The sequence below is a fragment of the Gossypium hirsutum genome, chromosome A02, assembly GCF_007990345.1.
Source record: "Gossypium hirsutum isolate 1008001.06 chromosome A02, Gossypium_hirsutum_v2.1, whole genome shotgun sequence".
Lineage (NCBI taxonomy): Eukaryota > Viridiplantae > Streptophyta > Magnoliopsida > Malvales > Malvaceae > Gossypium > Gossypium hirsutum.
This window is the reverse complement of record NC_053425.1, coordinates 104,446,956-104,465,398: the sequence shown is the minus strand read 5'-3', so window position 1 is coordinate 104,465,398 and position 18,443 is coordinate 104,446,956. Positions and strand designations below refer to the sequence as shown.

Sequence of the window (18,443 nt, the reverse complement as noted above, 5' to 3'; positions counted from 1 at the left end):
TTAAACTCGATTTAATTTATACCACGAGTCAATTAGATATCAATTTGGGTAAATTTTTTTTATAAAAATATCATTTTCTATTATGAAAAGAGTATTTTTGAGGTCCTTATACTCATTATGCCTAGCATTGAATAGATTGAGTATTCACCCTATCAGTATCTCAAAACAATGATGGGTTTGATTCAGATCTTGCCTAAACGGCACCCGAATCGGACCGAACCATTTGTCAGGCTATTGTTCCTTCAAAGTAATGGAGTAAGACATCAATTTCTCAAAAAGGTCAATTCTTTTGATTGCATGATAGACTTCCCTAAAAAACATTGACGCACGTCTAAACGAGGTGCTCTGCCAACGGAGCTATAACTCTTGTGTTTGTGATACATATTTTATCATATTATGTAGATAATTTCTTGTCAAGATGAATTTTACATACTCCAACATCATAATCATACCATTTTGGTCGGTTTGATTGGTATAAAATAAATTATATTATTTAATGGTACTTTAGTATTTTTAATTAAAAAAACAATAAAAAATATGGTTACAGTTGCATCAGTAAAACCTTAAAATTACTACTCAACTACAATTTAATTTTATTTTTTATACATTTTAATTTTATTATGCAAATTTTGTTACCTCTATCAATTATATATGTATACTATTATTTAAACACATCTATGTGTTTTAAATACGTGGTTTCTACATACATACCTGTACGATAGAATCTTAATATATATAAAGTAACTTTTAGCTTATATTTAAAAGGAAATCATTGTTAGTTTTGACATTTTTAATAAAAATGAAAGCTTTAAATTTTTAATACTTAAATTCCAGCATTATCATATGTTATTTTCATTTGTGTGTTTTCAATCTCACTATGATAGTTGTCATAATTAATTTTTATTCTGCATTTTTATTTTGCATGTTTCGAATCTTATTTAGTTTTCCACATAAAATTTTTAATCGATTCGGAATAAGAGAAAATTTATGTTTTGAGATATTAACTCGTTAAATCTCCTACATGAAATTTTCAACAGGAATAGTTTCCAATTATGATTTGAGAAAACTATAATCCTTTTAACTAAGAAATATATTTATAAAGAAAAGCAACCCATTTTTATATTTCTCCTAAATTAGGAATATACATAAAACCAAATTATCCAAAAAAAAAGAAGCTAAAACCCCCCAACATAGTAAACTACATATAGCCAAGGGGAAAATTGTACCACTAAAAAGTATGTCCAAAACATCATTGAGCTACTAATTGGACACACCTTTGGTCCTTAAGCAATTCAACAACCTTTCTCATTGAAGGTCTATTAATAGGAAATGCTGATGTACACTTAAGTGCCACATTCAAAACCCTTTCAATTTCCTTCATTTCATATGTTGATGGCTTCATCCTTGGATCAACAATCTCAGCTACTTTTTTGCCGAAATACCCTCCGCCGTCGTTCCCGCCTTGGGCGAATGCCAATGGTGGCAGTGATGATAGAACAACCTCGGTGACCCACTTCACTAAATCCTTGTTCTCGCTGAATGAAGAGTCATTAGGACGTTTGCCGGTGATTAGTTCTAGCAAGACAACTCCGAAACTATATACATCACTCTTTTCCGTCACCTTTAGTGTGTAACCATATTCTGCAATCGTTTGGATAGTAAACACGGTTAAGATAACGGTCCATCATATAACGCGGAACCGTTATCATTATTAGTTGTTGATAAAGTGATGAAATGGATTCTTTTTACTGTTATTTTATCATATTATAACGACTATGTGGAATTCTAGACAATCATTTTTAACTAATAATAAATGTTCTAACCTGGCGCTATATAGCCATGGGTTCCGGCAATGCGAGACATAGCTCCACCGTTAGAACCGTCGTCCCCGACTTCAATTTGCAATGTTTTAGCCAACCCAAAATCCGCCATGCGTGGCCGCATCTCCTCATCTAGCAATATGTTGTTACTCTTCACATCACGGTGAACGATAGGAGGCTGACAATCATGGTGCAAATAAGCCAGCCCTTGAGCGGCGCCAACCGCAATCGCGAACCGCTTCGGCCAATCTGCTAAACCACCCCACTTGTCACCATGCAACACATCACCTAAGCTACCATTTTCCATGTACTCGTAAACTAAAACTCTGAACTCATCCCCGCTACAACACATCAATAGTTTCACGATGTTGCCATGTCGGATCCGACCTAACGTCTCGGTTTCAGACCTGAAAACCTCTTCTGCCTCACGTTTAACACCCCATAGCCTCTTAACCGCCACGGTTTGACCCGTTTTGAGTTTCACTTTATAAACCCGACCCGACCCGCCTGTTCCAATGATACAATCGTCTTTCATGAACGGGAATATTTCATCTTCGTTGAACTCAACCCGTTGAAACAAGGTGACTTTGTACGGCCGTCGGGTTTTGCTACCAAATTTGGATCGCGTTCTGAAAAACCAAATGACCGACCCGATAAGTAGTAGTAGGCAGACTGTTAAAATACCCACAACATAAAAGGTACCAGGTTTGATTCTTGGGCATGGAGGAAGCGGGTTCAAATTCGGGCTACAAAGATCGGGATTACCTAATAGACCCGAAATGAAGAACTCATTATTGAAACCCGATGGTACTTTACCGTTCAACAAATTACCCGAAAGGTTAAACCGGTTCAACCTCAACTTCGTTAAATCTTCTGGAATTTTACCGGTCAGTAAATTACCGGACAAATCGAGGTAAATTAATGCCGGTAGGTTACCGAGGGTGGGTGGGATTTCGCCGGCGAATCGGTTTCTGGCAAGGTTCAACTCAGTCAACTCAGTCCATGAACCTACTGAACCTGGTAGCTTCCCTGTTAACTCATTATCTTCTAACTCAAGCGTTTGTAACTTCAAATCAGTGATACATAACGGAAGTCCACCAGAAAATCGATTTTGGCTCAGATTAATTTGTGTCAAATTCTGTAATTTACACATACCTTCTGGAATGTCGCCAGAGAAATTATTACCGGAAATTCGAAGAATTGTCAGCTTTTGAAGTGCTGAGATTGAAGGAGAAATTGAACCCTCGAAATGATTGTTTTGTAATTCAAAAAGCTGCATTAAAGGCAGACCCCAGAATTTTTCCGGCAGGTTACCGGAAAATGCGTTATCACCCATTCGAATATAATTCAAGGACTCACATTCGCCGTAGGATTCCGGTATGCTCCCCGAGAACCGATTTGTAAAAATGACAATGCGCTGAAGCTTCCTTTTGTGACAAAGAAACGGCGGTAAATCGCCGGAGAAATTGTTAGTGGAAACATCGAAGTCTTCTAAAGGAGAAAACTTACCGAAGTCGGACGGTAACTTTCCGGTGAAGCTGTTGTTGAAGAGCTTTAGCTGTGAGAGATATTGATTCGAAGCTAAAACTTCAGGGATTTCACCGGTGAAAAAGTTGTCATTGAGATTCAAAGACTCGAGAGGCATTGCAGCAATTTTCTCCGGTAATTTTCCGGTGAGGCTGTTCTGTGAAATGTCTAGTCGAAGTAGACTTGGCAACTCAGCTAAACTCTCAGGTAACTCACCGGTTAACTGGTTTTGATAAAGCTCGATTTGCTCCAGTTTCTTTAACTTCGATAAGCTTTCTGGGATTTTACCACTCAGGAAATTACATGTTAAATCCAGACTTTTTAACGAAACGAGATTCCCAATAGAAAACGGAATTTCGCCGACGAGATTCGCGTTCGTCAACCATAAATATTCGAGCTTCGACAAGTTTCCGATCTCGTCCGGCAATGGACTCGGTTTGAAAGGATTGTACCCGAGTGCGAAGTCAGTTAACTCAGTAAGATTACCCAGAAAAGAAGGTACCTTTCCGTTGAGTAAGTTCCCACCAAGTGAAAGAACTTTGAGAGATTTCATCCGCCCGAAACTCACTGGAATATCGCCGGTGAAATTATTGTTCGAAAGCTCAAGAACTTCCAAATGCTCCGACGAGAAATCCGGTAACTCGCCGACGAATATGTTACCCGAAAGATCAATCTCTCGTAGACGAAAACACGGAGAAATAGCCTGAGAAGATAGTGAACCGTTGAGGTTATTATTGGCGAGATAAAGAGTTCGAAGGGTCCGAATCCGACAAAACTCAAACGGAAACCCACCAGAGATTCCAAACCCAGAAAGATCAATCGAAGCAACAGTACGGTTACCAGATTCACAGCTAACACCGGTCCAATTACACGGACTTTGATCGGGCGTCGAAATAACCCAATCACGTAACCGTCCATTCGGATCATCAAGCTGAGAAACCTTGACCCGAATCAGTATTTGCGAATCTCCATTGAAAGAGTCCACGAAAGTAAAAACACAAACAACCCAAACAAGGAAACAAATCAAAGCTTTCAAATCTGGGTTTCTCATTTTCAATCCAAGAACAAGAACATCACTAGAAAAATCATGGCTTTTTTGCTTTTGTGGGCGTGGTTTTGTTTTTAAGTGAAAAAAACAGTGACGGTTACTGCATGAAGACGATGAAGATTAAAGATTTAAACTTTGTTTTTTTTCAAGTTCACATGAAAAAAACGATTCAAAAATGGAAACTTCTACTACTTTTTTCCACTGTTTATTTTATAATTATGGGGTGTGTCGCCAATGACATCGAATTGCAGCATTGGAATCGAAGTGAATTTGTGGTTTACAGTGGGGGGGGTGGTAACCTGGAAAACGTGATTTGGTGATTCGTTTAGGCAGTTTATTAAGGACAGGGGAAGTGACAAAAAGCAGATGCTTTTATTGGGTTTGCCAAAACAGAGAATTGATGCAAGATTAATGTGATTTATTATCATAATTTCCCTTTTCTTGGATTTTGAAAACTGACTTTCAAAAATGAAAATTTTGTTGTATTAGATTTAATTTGAGAGCAACGGGGGTGTTTGAAGATGAAAGTTAAAAAGGGATAACTAGGAGTAAGATTATGTATTAGATTTAATTTTTCGGGTAATCTACAAAAAAGATCATTTTTGTTTGTCCTATGTTACATTTTATCATTTATATTTGAAATGTTACGTTTTAGTCACTTATATTATTATTTTGTTACGAAGTGATCACTCTACCGTTAAGTTCCGTTATCTCTATAACGGTAATCCTACGTGACAGTCCAAATAGATTTTAAGTGCCAACTTAGATTTCTAAATGGGATGAAAATAAATTTTTAATTAAAAAATTTTAATTAATTAAAATTTTTAAACCTAAACCTTAACTAAAAAAACTGTTCATATCCTCTTTTTAATTTTTCTTCCATCTCTTCTTTTTTTCAATAGGTTTTTTTTTTCATTTGACTGAAAAAATTATTATTAAAATCAAAATAGTTAAAATCAAATTGACTACTCCATAAAGATGGATTCAATGGAGGGTTCAGGTATGTCTTCTTTGCATTCCTCTATCTCTTTTATTCAATACTGAAAAACAAAAGATTAGATTTTTTATTATTTAATGAAAACCCTAAATTAAAATTCTTGATATTTTCTTCTACTTTTTGAAATTGTTTGTAAACATGTATTTTATTTTGCATCAGTAGACATCCTATAAAATGCAACCAGAAATATGTTTTCATTAACATGTTTCATTCAAGCTAATTTTAAAATTTTCAGAAAAGGGTTGTTACTTTCAGTGTTCTTGTTTCTAATTGTTATATTTTCTAGTTCTTTCACAGTTTTTGAATAATTGGTTTCTCAATCAAATTTTTTCTCATCTGAATCAACTTGTATGTTCACAATCTCTTTGTAGGTATTCCAGATTATTCTTTTCTTATTGTTGATTTCAACTATTTTGATCTTAATAATAGTTTTTTCAGTCAAATGAAAAAAAAATCATTGAAAAAATAAGAGACAGAAGAAAAATTAAAAAGAGGAGATGAACAGTTTTTTTAGTTAAGGTTTAGGTTTAAAAATTTTAATTAATTAAAATTTTTTAATTAAAAAATCTATTTTTATCCCGTTTAGAAATTTAAGTTGGCACCTAAAATCTAGTTGGACTGCCACCTAGCATTACCATTAGAGAGATAACGGAACTTAACGGTAGAGTGATCACTTCGTAACAAAATAATAATATAAGTGACTAAAACGTAATATTTTAAATATAAATGACTAAAATATAACCTGAGGCAAACAAAAGTAACTATTTTTGTAGATTACCCTAATTTTCCTTTTCTTTTTGTTGATTTTTATTATTGAAAATTAGCGTAATGGATGAAATAGTTAAATAGTTATATTTAGTGTCATGTGTATTTTTATATTGACATATAAAAATTAATTTTTAATATTAAAAATGGATATAAATTTTAACAAAATGATTAATTTGTTCTTTTATATATAATAATAATAAGAGAAAATAACATATTATATAAAGATCACCTATTGAAAGTTATGTCAACATGATCAGTCTACAATATTTGAACAATTCCCTTTCAAGGATAACCAAAGAATAATAAAATTATAATTTCATCATTTTAATAGTTTATATCTTTATAATTTTTAAAAAATTAAATCAAATTTTTATATTTTTAGGGAGTTAAAATGTAATTTTACTTTTATTAATTTAAATTTTTAAAAAATTTAAAAGACCTAAATAAAATTTTTTTCATTATGGAGGATCGAAGCTCCTATTAGCCTTTTAATTTTCCCCCTGAAATACAAGGGTCACTACAATATTTTTACAAAAATCAAATTGCTTTAAAACTTGATTATTGGTTATTAATTTCTTTTAATTTTATAAACAGAATGAAAATATTATAAGGTGTGCTTTTTAAAATATTAATTAAAATTATATTTTTTATTAAATTAATAAAAAAAGGAGTTTATGAAATTTTGTTTTAATTAGATAATTGGCGGTGCCAAATATCATAGACAAATTGAAGAATAATTGAGGGAATTTGGAAGGGTTTGGTCAATTCATTCATGTGCATTGTAAGATAGCCTAAAATTGGTAAAAAGGAACAGTTTGAATTAAAATAGTATGGTAGATTCTTTCCTCTAAAAAATTAAGATAATGCGTTATCCATTTTGTAAAACTTTATTACTTAAATAATTCTTCAATCAAAATGTTATATTCCTTAAAAAAAATTAAAAGGATATCAGTTTAAATATATGTATTGAATTAATTGATCTATAAATCGATATAGACTTATTGAGTTGAGTTAAAAAATAGGTTGAATTAGTTTTTTCTCTTTTTTTAATAATAATTTATTGGTTTAATATTAATCTTATTATAAGTTTTTATCACATCTATTTTTTTATACAATGCTTAAAATTACCTGTAACTCCTCCCAATCTTTAAATAAGAGGACAATACGTTCTAGCACGTTAAACCCATATTCTCTTAAATTTACAATAATATTAATACTAATTAAGTTATTTTAAAATCGGAAAAAAAATAATATATTGAGAGGGACTAGAGAGAATATTTTTTTTTATTTTGCAGTGTTCCAATGTAGGGGCATTAAACACAATTAGAATGTGATTTGTGGTCAAATTGGACCTTGAAATGTGAGCTTTGAGGATGAAAATAAAGTAATTAAAAAGATGGGTTGGGAAGTGGCAGCATCCTCCGGGCTCTTCGTCGCCGTGATGACTCGGTTGTTTCGATACCCGAGGTGGAGACCCTGTCTTAATTACCCAAATTAGGGGTGCCTTGAAACCACAACATTATTCATTCGTGCCTATATTTATTATCATTTAATTAACATTTGAGTTTGGTTTAATCCTAGAAAATAATATGTTAATTATATATGAGTTAAATATTTATATTGTTGAATATAAATTATGTAAGTTTTAATTTAATTGATATTTATATTATTATTAGTATAAAAAAATATGAATTTAAATGTGCTGAAATTTATTATATTTTTATTTAAGAGTTAGGAACGGATTATGAGTAGTTTTAGATATTGTATAAAAAAATAAATGTGATAAAAATCTATAATAAGATTTATAATAAAAAATTTAATTTTCAATTCATCCGTAATATCAATTAATAAATTTTATACTTATAGATAATGTTTTTTTTCTTTTTTAACTCTCACATACAAAAGTCACATTTTTCTCTCATGACTCAGACACACAAATATATATTTATATATCCAAAGGCAAAAACTTGGTTGAGCTAACACATCTAATTCTCAATTATAATAATCTATAAAGAAAAAGAAACAAAAGTTAATGATGTTGGTTATACGTGCTTCAATCCATAGTAAGTAGAGATTATGTCAACATCAACTAGTGATTAACAGATATCTCAAGCTTTATTTAGATTTACTTTTATTAATTAATTATTAGTTAACAAATTCAAAACTCACTTTGGGTGTCAACCTATCATAGGACTTGAAAGTTCCAAAAAAACAAAACAAAATAAGAATCTAACAGCTTGGATTTTCTTCTAATTGAATATATATATTCATGGGTCGGATTGGACTTAATTGAGACTTAATTTTAAAAATATTTTCAAATACAAATCAATTTTCAAGTTGACATTTTTAAGTCGGTATAATCCGTTTAAAAAATTTATTTTACTATTAAAAAATAATAAAATAATAAAATATATTTTTTTAATTTATATTTTTTATTATTTTAAATTTTAAAAAAAATATTTTTATTATTTAAATTGAATTTAAGATAGATCGAAATGATCCATGTAAAAATCTTTATTCAAACTTCACCTTAATTGAATTAAATTTACCGAATTGAATCAAGTACCCCACGTTTGAACAGTTCTATTAACAAGAGTAAGTAAGTCAAAAAGTCTATGTGTCTAGTGGGGTACTTCTTTTATGCATCTTTTTCAACATTCCATTGGCTGTAATGGCAGCCTCTGTTGACTGCTTTAGAAGAAAGGTAGGGTTAATTGAAAACCCCCCAATTCTAGTTTTAGCTTTTTATTTGCTTCAAATTCTTTAACATTGGGTAGACACAATTGAAAGATTATTGGACTAATAAATTTATTTTGGGTTAAATCAAGTTTTAAGATTTTTTAAAATTTTTATTTATATAATTAAAAATTATTTTAGGGTTTGAATCATTTCAAGTTTATATTATTTTGTGTTCAAATTATATTGAATTCAAATGATTTCGAATTTAAATAAGATAAATTTAAGTTGCTAACTTTACATGTTTAAATTAAAATAGATCGAATTATAAAGAATTCAAGTTTAAATAAGAATTAACTTGAAAACCAAATACCCAAGCCTCTAAATAAATCTATTTAGCTATTGGTCCTTGTGGGTGATGTTCTAACTTGCTTGGGGGATAGATGAAGTAATGTAAATTGGGGTTTCAAAGTTTGGATTATTGATAGTTGCTTCACTTAGAAGATGACGAATGAGGAAGCCAAATCTTTTCTACTTTGTAATTTGGCAAATATTATACTTGAACTTCAAGCTAAGCATATATATATATGATCTTTTCCATATTCTAAGGCAGTGCATCTTCCACTTTGATAATATGAATGCCATTTTTTCAAGTGATGAACATAAAGCCAAATCAGGTCACAATCCTTCACGGTCTAATATATTAGAGAATTTTCTTCATTTTTTTCAATACAACGAATAAAAATGCAATTTATCATACTCCTAATTTCGATGACAGGGACTCAAATTTTGGAATTTATTATTTTTTCTATTTTAAATTTATTAGATGTTGTTTATTTTTACCGTATTTAAGTTTATGATTGAATTAGTGTCGTGAGTTAGCTTGACATCAATTTAGTCGAGAAATGATTAAAATAATAAAGATGTAATAACAAATTAACCTCTAACATTTATTCATTTTATTACTTTGGTCTTAATTCTTCTTTTTTATGGGAGAGAGGACTAGATCTGATCATGAGTTGGGCCATCCGGTCTGGCCAAAATGTAAGAGGGTTTGGGCAAAAAAAAGGGCTTGGACAAAAAATTAAGGCCCATTTAAAAAATGAGTTGGGCTTTGGGTAAGGCATTTTTGGCCCAGCCTGGCCCGAATTCACTAAATGACAAAAAAAATCTATTTTTTTTTGTTTTTGAATGTTATTTTATTGTTGTTTTCTCCTTATTTTGTTACCATTTTATTGTTATTGTTTGGATATTGTATAAAACTTATTTTATTGTTAATTTTAGTATTATTTTAAAGGCATTTGTTAATTTTGTTATTATTTTAGAGGCATTTGTTTGTTAAGTTGCATTTATCTTATTGTTATTTAAGTTTACATATTTTTTAAAATTTATTTTCAATTTATTAGGAAATATTTATTTTGATGTTTTAGTATTTTTTATGTATTATATATATTTAAAAATTATATAAAAATAATATAAAAAATTAATACGAGCGAGCCGGGTCAGGCTCGAATTTTAACATTTTTATCCGGGTCAGGCTTGGGCAATATTTTAGGACCATTTTTGTAATACCCCGAAAATTTTTACAGTAAGATATTATCCTTGATATAGTAAAATAAGAAAATAAAGTGACAAAAAGGAAAATTTTGAGTTGTGTCAACCTTGGGAAGTATATTATGATATATTAATTCAAGAAAAGACTAAATTGTAAAGATGAGAAAAGTCTTGTTGCACAAAAGTAAATACTTAAAATTTGAGGGGTTAAAGTGTAAATATAAAAAATTTGAAGGACCAATAGTGCAAATATTTTAAGGGTAGAATGATCTAGAAACTAAGGAAAATGGATGAATTAGGACCAAATTGAATAGGTGAAAAATTATGTGGGACTAAATGACAATTTTACCAAATTAAGTGATGACTCAAGGATGGAATTCTAAAAGATCATGAAGGGCAAAATGGTCAATTAGTAAGAGAGAGAATTCTAGAATGTAATGATTATGTTGATGATATTTTAAATTAATTAATTAGATAAATATTATTTTATTAATATTTTAATGAGATATTTATTATTATTTTATTATTTATTTACTATATAAGGAAGGAAAGATGAAGAATTCTCGTCATCTTTCCTTGCATGCAAACGTTAGAAGAGAAGAAAAGAAAGAAAGTTTTCTTTTCTTTACAATTTGGTCATTTCACCAAAAATTTACTATTTTCACCTATAAATCAAAAGAATTTCCATAACTACCAAGAGAGAAAAATGTTAAGGAGATTATGGAGAGTTAGAATGTCAAATTGGATTCAAGGAATAGAAGCTGGAGGAGAGAGAAAATCAAATTAAAGATTAGAATCAATAGAACAAGGTAAGTGCATCAAGATTTTAATATATTTTTAAGTTGTTATTATTGAGAAAGCATGGAAATAATGTTATAGTATAGTTTTCTTACATAAGGCCCTATGTTCTTGATATGTTAGTGAAGAAAAAATAAGAGAAAGTGATGAGAATTAGTGTAGAAAAAGAAAATAAGGGTGTTATAAACATGGTAATTAATATCTTGCACTAAAACAGTTTTGGACAGCAGCAGTAGTCTAATTTTAAAAAATCACCAAAAATTTTATAAATTGAATTATAGGATGAATAAAATATGAAATTAAATCTTGTTGAGTCTAGTTTCTTATAGAATAAATTATGTAAGCAATTGAATTGTAAACCATTAGATATAATAAATTTTGTGAGACAATGTCAGAATGATTTCGGGTTCCCCTGTTCCGACTTTGGAAAATCATCAAAAATTGGATAAAAATAATTGTGGGCTTAAATTTATATGTTTAGAATCCTGAATTAGTCTATTTTCAACATAAATAAACAGAAACATCATTAAAATTCTATACGAGGAGATAATTAATTTTTAGTGAAGAAGGGTCAGAACTATCAGACAGCAGAACAGGGGTAACTTTAAAGAATAAACTGTACTTATTGGCTAAACCAAAAATTCTGAAAATTTTATGTTAAGAATATATATGAGTCTAGTTTCAGACAAAATTATCGGATCTTAAATTGGAGTTCTATAGCTCCAGATATAAATAATTTAGTGACTATGACACATATGGATAGCTTGAATATTCATAAAAATAAATAATAAAAATTATAGATAATGTTACTTACAAGTGTGTTATATACACTAAAGATGTGGAATGGAGAGGAGGACGAGGAAAAATATGTATGAATATTCATCTAGCATGGCTAATTGCATGTTTTAGGCTCAGGGACTAAATTGAATAAAAGTAAAACTTTATGGGCAATTTTGTAAAAATATCAGAAATGACCAAATTGCATGAAATGGATTATTTTATTATTTAAATTACAAAATTGAATGAATTTATTAATTTAGTTCAAGATCGGGGGAAAACATGTTTTAGGGATTAAATTGAAAAATGTTGAAATTATGGAAAATTCTGATATTTTATAGAATTCATGGACTGTTATCAATATGTATGAGAATAATAGCTGGAAGTATGGATTAAATTGCAAGAATTTTATTTTCCTAACCCTAATGATGAATCGTCATTAATTAAAAGTTTAGGGGCAAAATGGTAATTTTGCCTAGAGCATTAATTAAATGCATTAGAATATGAAACGAATGAAAATGATGATCGTGGAAAAGAAAAGATATCGAATTAATGAAATACGAGACTTGATCGTGGAAAAGAAAAGATATCGAATTAATGAAATTATAAACACAAACAAGCAATGAGGTAAGTTCGTGTAACTTGAATTATATTCTTAAATGCTTGAAATGTATGTTATTGATGTGAATATGATTTGAATGTTCATTGTATGAAAATTGATAAAACATTGATATATTTGATAAAAAGGGGAAGAAATCCCGATTGAATGAAAGGAAATTTCGATGAATCTCTGAAAAGGAATTGACGGTAAAAAGGATCTAGCCCGGACGGGTGATCCTATCCTGATATAGCCTTCCCGAAGAATACGTGTAAAATGGATTTAGCCCGGACGGGTAATCCGAATTAGGGTCTGAATTTAGCTTGGACTGGCAATTCAGATCCAAGCTCATTAGAGTAATTGTCGTTGCAGGGGATTTAGCCTAGATTGGTAATCCCGACAATACTCTATGAGTTTATATTACAGGAGATTTAGCCTGAACTGGTAATCCCACTGTAAGGATGAGGTTCGCGGGAGTGTGCGCTCTGAAATGAAGTGTGTAAGGCCATGGTTAAAAAATACCATGGCAACATGATATGAAATGTGTAAGACCATGGTTGAAAGATACCATGGCAACGTGACATGAAATGTGTAAGACCATGGTTGAAAGATACCATGGCAACGTGACATGAAATGTGTAAGACCATGGTTGAAAGATACCATGGCAACGTGACATGAAATGAATAAGACCATGGTTGAAAGATACCATGGCAACGTGACATGAAATGAACAAGACCATGATTGAAAGCTACCATGGCAACATGACAGAAAGTGAGTGAGACCATAGTTGAAAGATACTATGGCATCATGTCGAAGATAAATAAGATCGTGGATGAGAGACGCCAAGACATCTATTGAACAACTAATATTCAGGTAATATGTATCAAATGATGAATGGTTTTATGAATTGGTTATACAAAATGGTTGTATGAAATGTTTACAAGAATTGGTCATATGGAAATATATGTACAAAATAGTTGTATGAAATAATTAAGAAGATAGATAAATGAAATAAGTATAGGTACATGGAATATAATTTATGTTAAGTTTGATTAAACTATTACTGGAATAAATATACATAAAATATATGGAAATGATGGAGCATGAAATATTGATATAATGAAATGAATGATATATACTTATGAAGAAACGGTAAGAGAATGATATGTTTCATGACATGTACATATATGATTATTTTTAATATGTTGAAACAAGGAAATTATGCAAGTAAAAACAATTATTAAAACTCAAGTGTGACATGTCGAGAAAATAAGTATATCAATGTTGAATTTATTTGAAATATGTACTAGTATACTAACAATGTTGCTGTTTGATGCTTAGACAAGTGCCAAGCTGTTGATTGAATGGTAATATATTTATTTATATGATGCATTGAATCGGTAAGTATTTAATTGATTTTTTTTAAGTGATCTGCAAATTCTAGTAATGTTCTGAAACCCTATTTCGATGGCGGATATAGGTTAGGGGTGTTACAATTTTTCGGGCCTGACCTAGACCTAAGTTTATCCCAGCCCAACCCATGAGCACCTCTAGGGGGACTACACTAGTCTTCCTTAACGTTCAAATTTTGGTCAAATTATTTTTGTTTTTTGAATTGTTAAAATTTTAATAACATTGAAGAGTATGTGTACTTCATTCTTGACGTGGATTTTTTTAAAATTAAATAATTTTAATGTTTTATTTTTATTTTTATAAAGTACACATAGATTACTATGTGGGTTGCCATATCAATTCTATTAAAATTTTAACAGTCAAGTCAGATTTTCCCTTAAATTGCTTAAAACTTAAAAATTAATTACTAAAATGATAAAAAAAGATTAAAATTAAAGTGATAAAAAATTTAAACATTAAAAACTAAATTACCAATAATAAACATTACTATAAAAATAATTTTTTTATTAAATATTTTTATGTAAAATTTATAAAAATCAATTTTATCATTCCAATCAAAACTTTCTTTTTCTTTTTACATAAAAAAATGTCATCCAAATAAATCATAATGTAGTGTTTAATAGTACTTCAAAAGTTTTACATGCCTAAAATTCTTTTTGGTCTTAGTTTATGTGTATTTTGGAAGCAAATTAGGTTTCATAAGATAATTATTATTTTTTAAACAATTTCATTATAGGTTCTGATCATATTTGTTCTTTTTGACATAATACCTAAAACTATCTATAGCCCCTCCCTTACCGATAAATAGGAGGATAATGCATTTCAGCGCACTCAAACCATGTCCTCCTACATTGACAAAAATATCCATACTAGTCTAGTTAAGACTCAATCAGCATAAGTTAATTATCTTGGTGCTAAAGGAGACATATTATAAAACATGTTCATAGAAGATAGGCAACATCCAAGGGAAGCGCAGAAATTTTGAATAGATCCTTCACTTTGTTTAAAATTATCTTAATGTTAAATGGAACAATTTAATCCATATGTTATTAAAAAAATAAATAAATTAAAATGGAGTTAGCATTTACTATTAAAAATATTATTTATTATTTAACGAAGATAATATTTTTAAAGTTTTTATGGTTTTGTAAATAAAATATTTTGTTTGGAATTTGACCGTAATTGAAAAAAAAATAAGTTTCAAGATAATTTTTGTACGGTAAATTTAACTTTATTACAATTTAGACTTATTTGGTTCTTTTTTATTGTATAAGGACTAAATAATCCATTTGATAATAAATGGACTAATTTGATGTGATCCTTATAATACAGGGACCTCCTAAGTGTTTTAACCATTTGGATAGTCAAGGAAGGCTTGGCATAGTTAGCAAAGGCAAAGTCTTGGATCTTGAGTATCTAATTTGAGACTCACCATGCGCAATTAAATCTGTGGGTCTTTGAGTTTCACCATAAGCAATTGTTATGTGTGAGTTTTAATCCGATTAGTTAGTAATAGTTTGATTATATGTTTGGTGGTTACTTGGACATATATTTATACTTATATGATACTTGTGGATGAATATTTAAATATATATATTTTATACAAAATTTACTTCTATCTTTAACCCTCCCTACTTTTAAATTGAAGGAAAAGACGCATTTAAGTGTGTTTGAATTCATATTCTGCTTAATTGTTATAATTGTTGTTAGGATTTTAACCCGATTAAGTAACAAACAAGAAAATAACAGAATAAATTGAGAAATTGAACACACAAATTTAACGTGGAAAAACCCCTCCAAAGAGGATAAAAAACCACGGGCAAAGATAATTTTACTATAATGGCAAAAGAACGAAGAGTACAAAAAGATGGAGATAAAAACTAAACCCCGAAAACCCGAAAACAAAGAACCTACAAAACGTAAACACAAAATTCTCTAAATGTGTTATGAGTTCTAATCTCTAATGAGTATATTTTCTAAGGTTGTAAAAGAGTCTATTTATAGGCTAAATTCATAGATCAAATAATAATAAAATAATCTAAACTAATCAGTGTTTGATTGAAACAAGTAAACAGAGTTTAACTGAAAGACTATTTTTCAAATTTGACTGAAAATAAGAGTCATATTTAATAAATCTTTACCTTGACTCATATTTCCACAACGCCATCTTTGCCAAAGCCCGCCACGAGCCTATCTTGAACTATGCAGGGAATTAACTGAGTTGAATTTGTGCTTAGAAACTTGAAGACTTCTAGCCTTTGACTTGTACACTGCCAAATCAAAACTAACCCGGGTCTGATTTTCACGAACACAGTGCCCTAACTTTTCAAAACCTGCATCTAAAAGAGAACCTCTCTTCAACGAAACAGTCATACTTTTTTCCCTCCTATGACCAAGTTGCCTCCGCTCCAAACAAGTTGACTCCAACTCCGTAACGGATGAGGGACGTCCGATTTCACCGGTCACTGTATAACATTCCAGAATATAAAGACTGCCGGTTCTTTTACCTTTTAACAAAACGAGAGCTCCACGAGATACTTTAATACCGCTCGACTCGATGTTGATTTTGCATCCTTTCAAGTCTAAAATACTTAAGGAGATGAGATTCTTTCGTAAATCAGGTACATATCTGACATCTGAGAGTGTCCTAATCGTCCCATCGTGCATCTTAATTTTAACAGTACCAATACCAATTACCTTACTAGATGAATCGTTTCCCATGCGCACAACTCCACCTTCAATCGAACTGTATGTGGAGAACCATTCTCTATCGGGACACATGTGGAAAGAACATACTGAATCTAGGATCCACTCGAACGTGAGCTTGGTGTTATCACTTGTTGACACTAACAAGAAATCATCCCCATTTTCATCGGCCAAATTAGCACCAGCTACATCTTCCTCGTTACTCTCAGCAGCTTTTTTATTTCGCAGTTTATAACAATCTGCTTTGACGTGACCTAACTTTTTACAATAGCGACACCTTTTATCTCGTTTCTTTGATGCTACCAAAACGGAAGCTTGCCTATCTGTCTTGTTATCCAAATGAAGCTCATTGTCGAGTTTGTCTTTACTCAACAAATGACCCTTCACATCTTCGAACGAGAGTTTGTCTCTGCCATAAATCAAGGTCTCCCTGAAAGACTTGTATGAAGGGGGTAAAGAGCACAATAATAGCATAGCCTGATCTTCATCGTCAATAGGAACCTCAACATTCTTTAGATTATTTAAAAGAGTAATGAATTGACTAATGTGATCTCTAAGAAGCTCACATTCGTTCATGCGAAACGTAAATAGACGTTGTTTCAACACTAAACAGTTAGCCAGAGACTTAGTCGCATAAAGAGTTTCTAACCTTTTTCACAAGGCAGATGAGGTCTTCTCCATCAATACCTCCTGCAATACCGTGTTCGTGAGGCACAACTGGATTGCAGATAAAGCCTTTTTATCAAGCTCTTCCCATTCTGTTTTATTTAGATTCTCAGGCTTTTTCCCGGTAACAACCTTTTTCAAGCCTGATTGAACTAGAATTGTCATCATCTGAACTTGCCACAGATTGAAATTTGTCTCACCATTGAACTTCTCAATTTCAAACCTTGTTGTTGCCATCTCTGAACGGGCTGATCTATGAAAATTGAACTAGCTCTAATACCACTTGTTAGGATTTTAACCCGATTAAGTAACAAATAAGAAAATAGCAGAATAAATTAAGAAATTGAACACACAAATTTAACGTGGAAAAACCCCTCCAAAGAGGATAAAAAACCACGGGTAAAGATAATTTTACTATAATGGCAAAAGAACGAAGAGTACAAAAAGATGGAGATAAAAACTAAACCCCGAAAACTCGAAAACAAAGAACCCACAAAACGTGAACACAAAATTCTCTAAATGTGTTATGAGTTCTAATCTCTAATGGGTATATTTTCTAAGATTGTAAAAGAGCCTATTTATAGGCTAAATTCATAGATCAAATAATAATAAAATAATCTAAACAATCAGTGTTTGATTGAAACAAGTAAACAGAGTTTAATTGAAAGACTATTTTTCAAATTTGACTGAAAATAAGAGTCATATTTAACAATTGTAATTATGTCAATTGAATTGAGACTCAATTGAGAAGTGAGATACCATCATTTACTATTCTCTAAAAATGGTGTTATATTTTATATTTGTTTAATTTTGCTATTACCCTGTACTTGTTAAAAGTTATAAATTAATTTTTTGTATTTTTATTTAGTCATTTTTAATCTTTGTATTTTCTAAAATTTAAAATTTTGGTCTTCATCAAATTGTAATTATTAGATCAATAGATAAATCGAGAGATAAAAGTAAATGAATAAGCTAATAGCTTAGAAGTGAAAATTTTTATCCTTGTATCTTAAGGGAACTCTTACCATTGCATAATTTAAATACTTTTAAAATAATTTATTGCCATAACAAAGACTACAATTAATTAGTAGCTTA

At 30.5% G+C, this 18,443-nt stretch overlaps 1 protein-coding gene across 1 annotated transcript; it reads right to left on the bottom strand.

The window, feature by feature from the left end:
* Positions 1–1,093: 1,093 nt before the first annotated feature.
* LOC107935274 (LRR receptor-like serine/threonine-protein kinase HSL2) lies at positions 1,094–4,781 on the bottom strand. Its single transcript, XM_016867851.2, has 2 exons — positions 1,824–4,781; positions 1,094–1,641 (listed from the first exon to the last, which is right to left on the bottom strand). Exons 1-2 carry the CDS (start codon positions 4,396–4,398, stop codon positions 1,250–1,252), a joined length of 2,967 nt encoding a protein of 988 aa, XP_016723340.2. The 5' UTR covers positions 4,399–4,781; the 3' UTR covers positions 1,094–1,249.
* Positions 4,782–18,443: the final 13,662 nt, after the last annotated feature.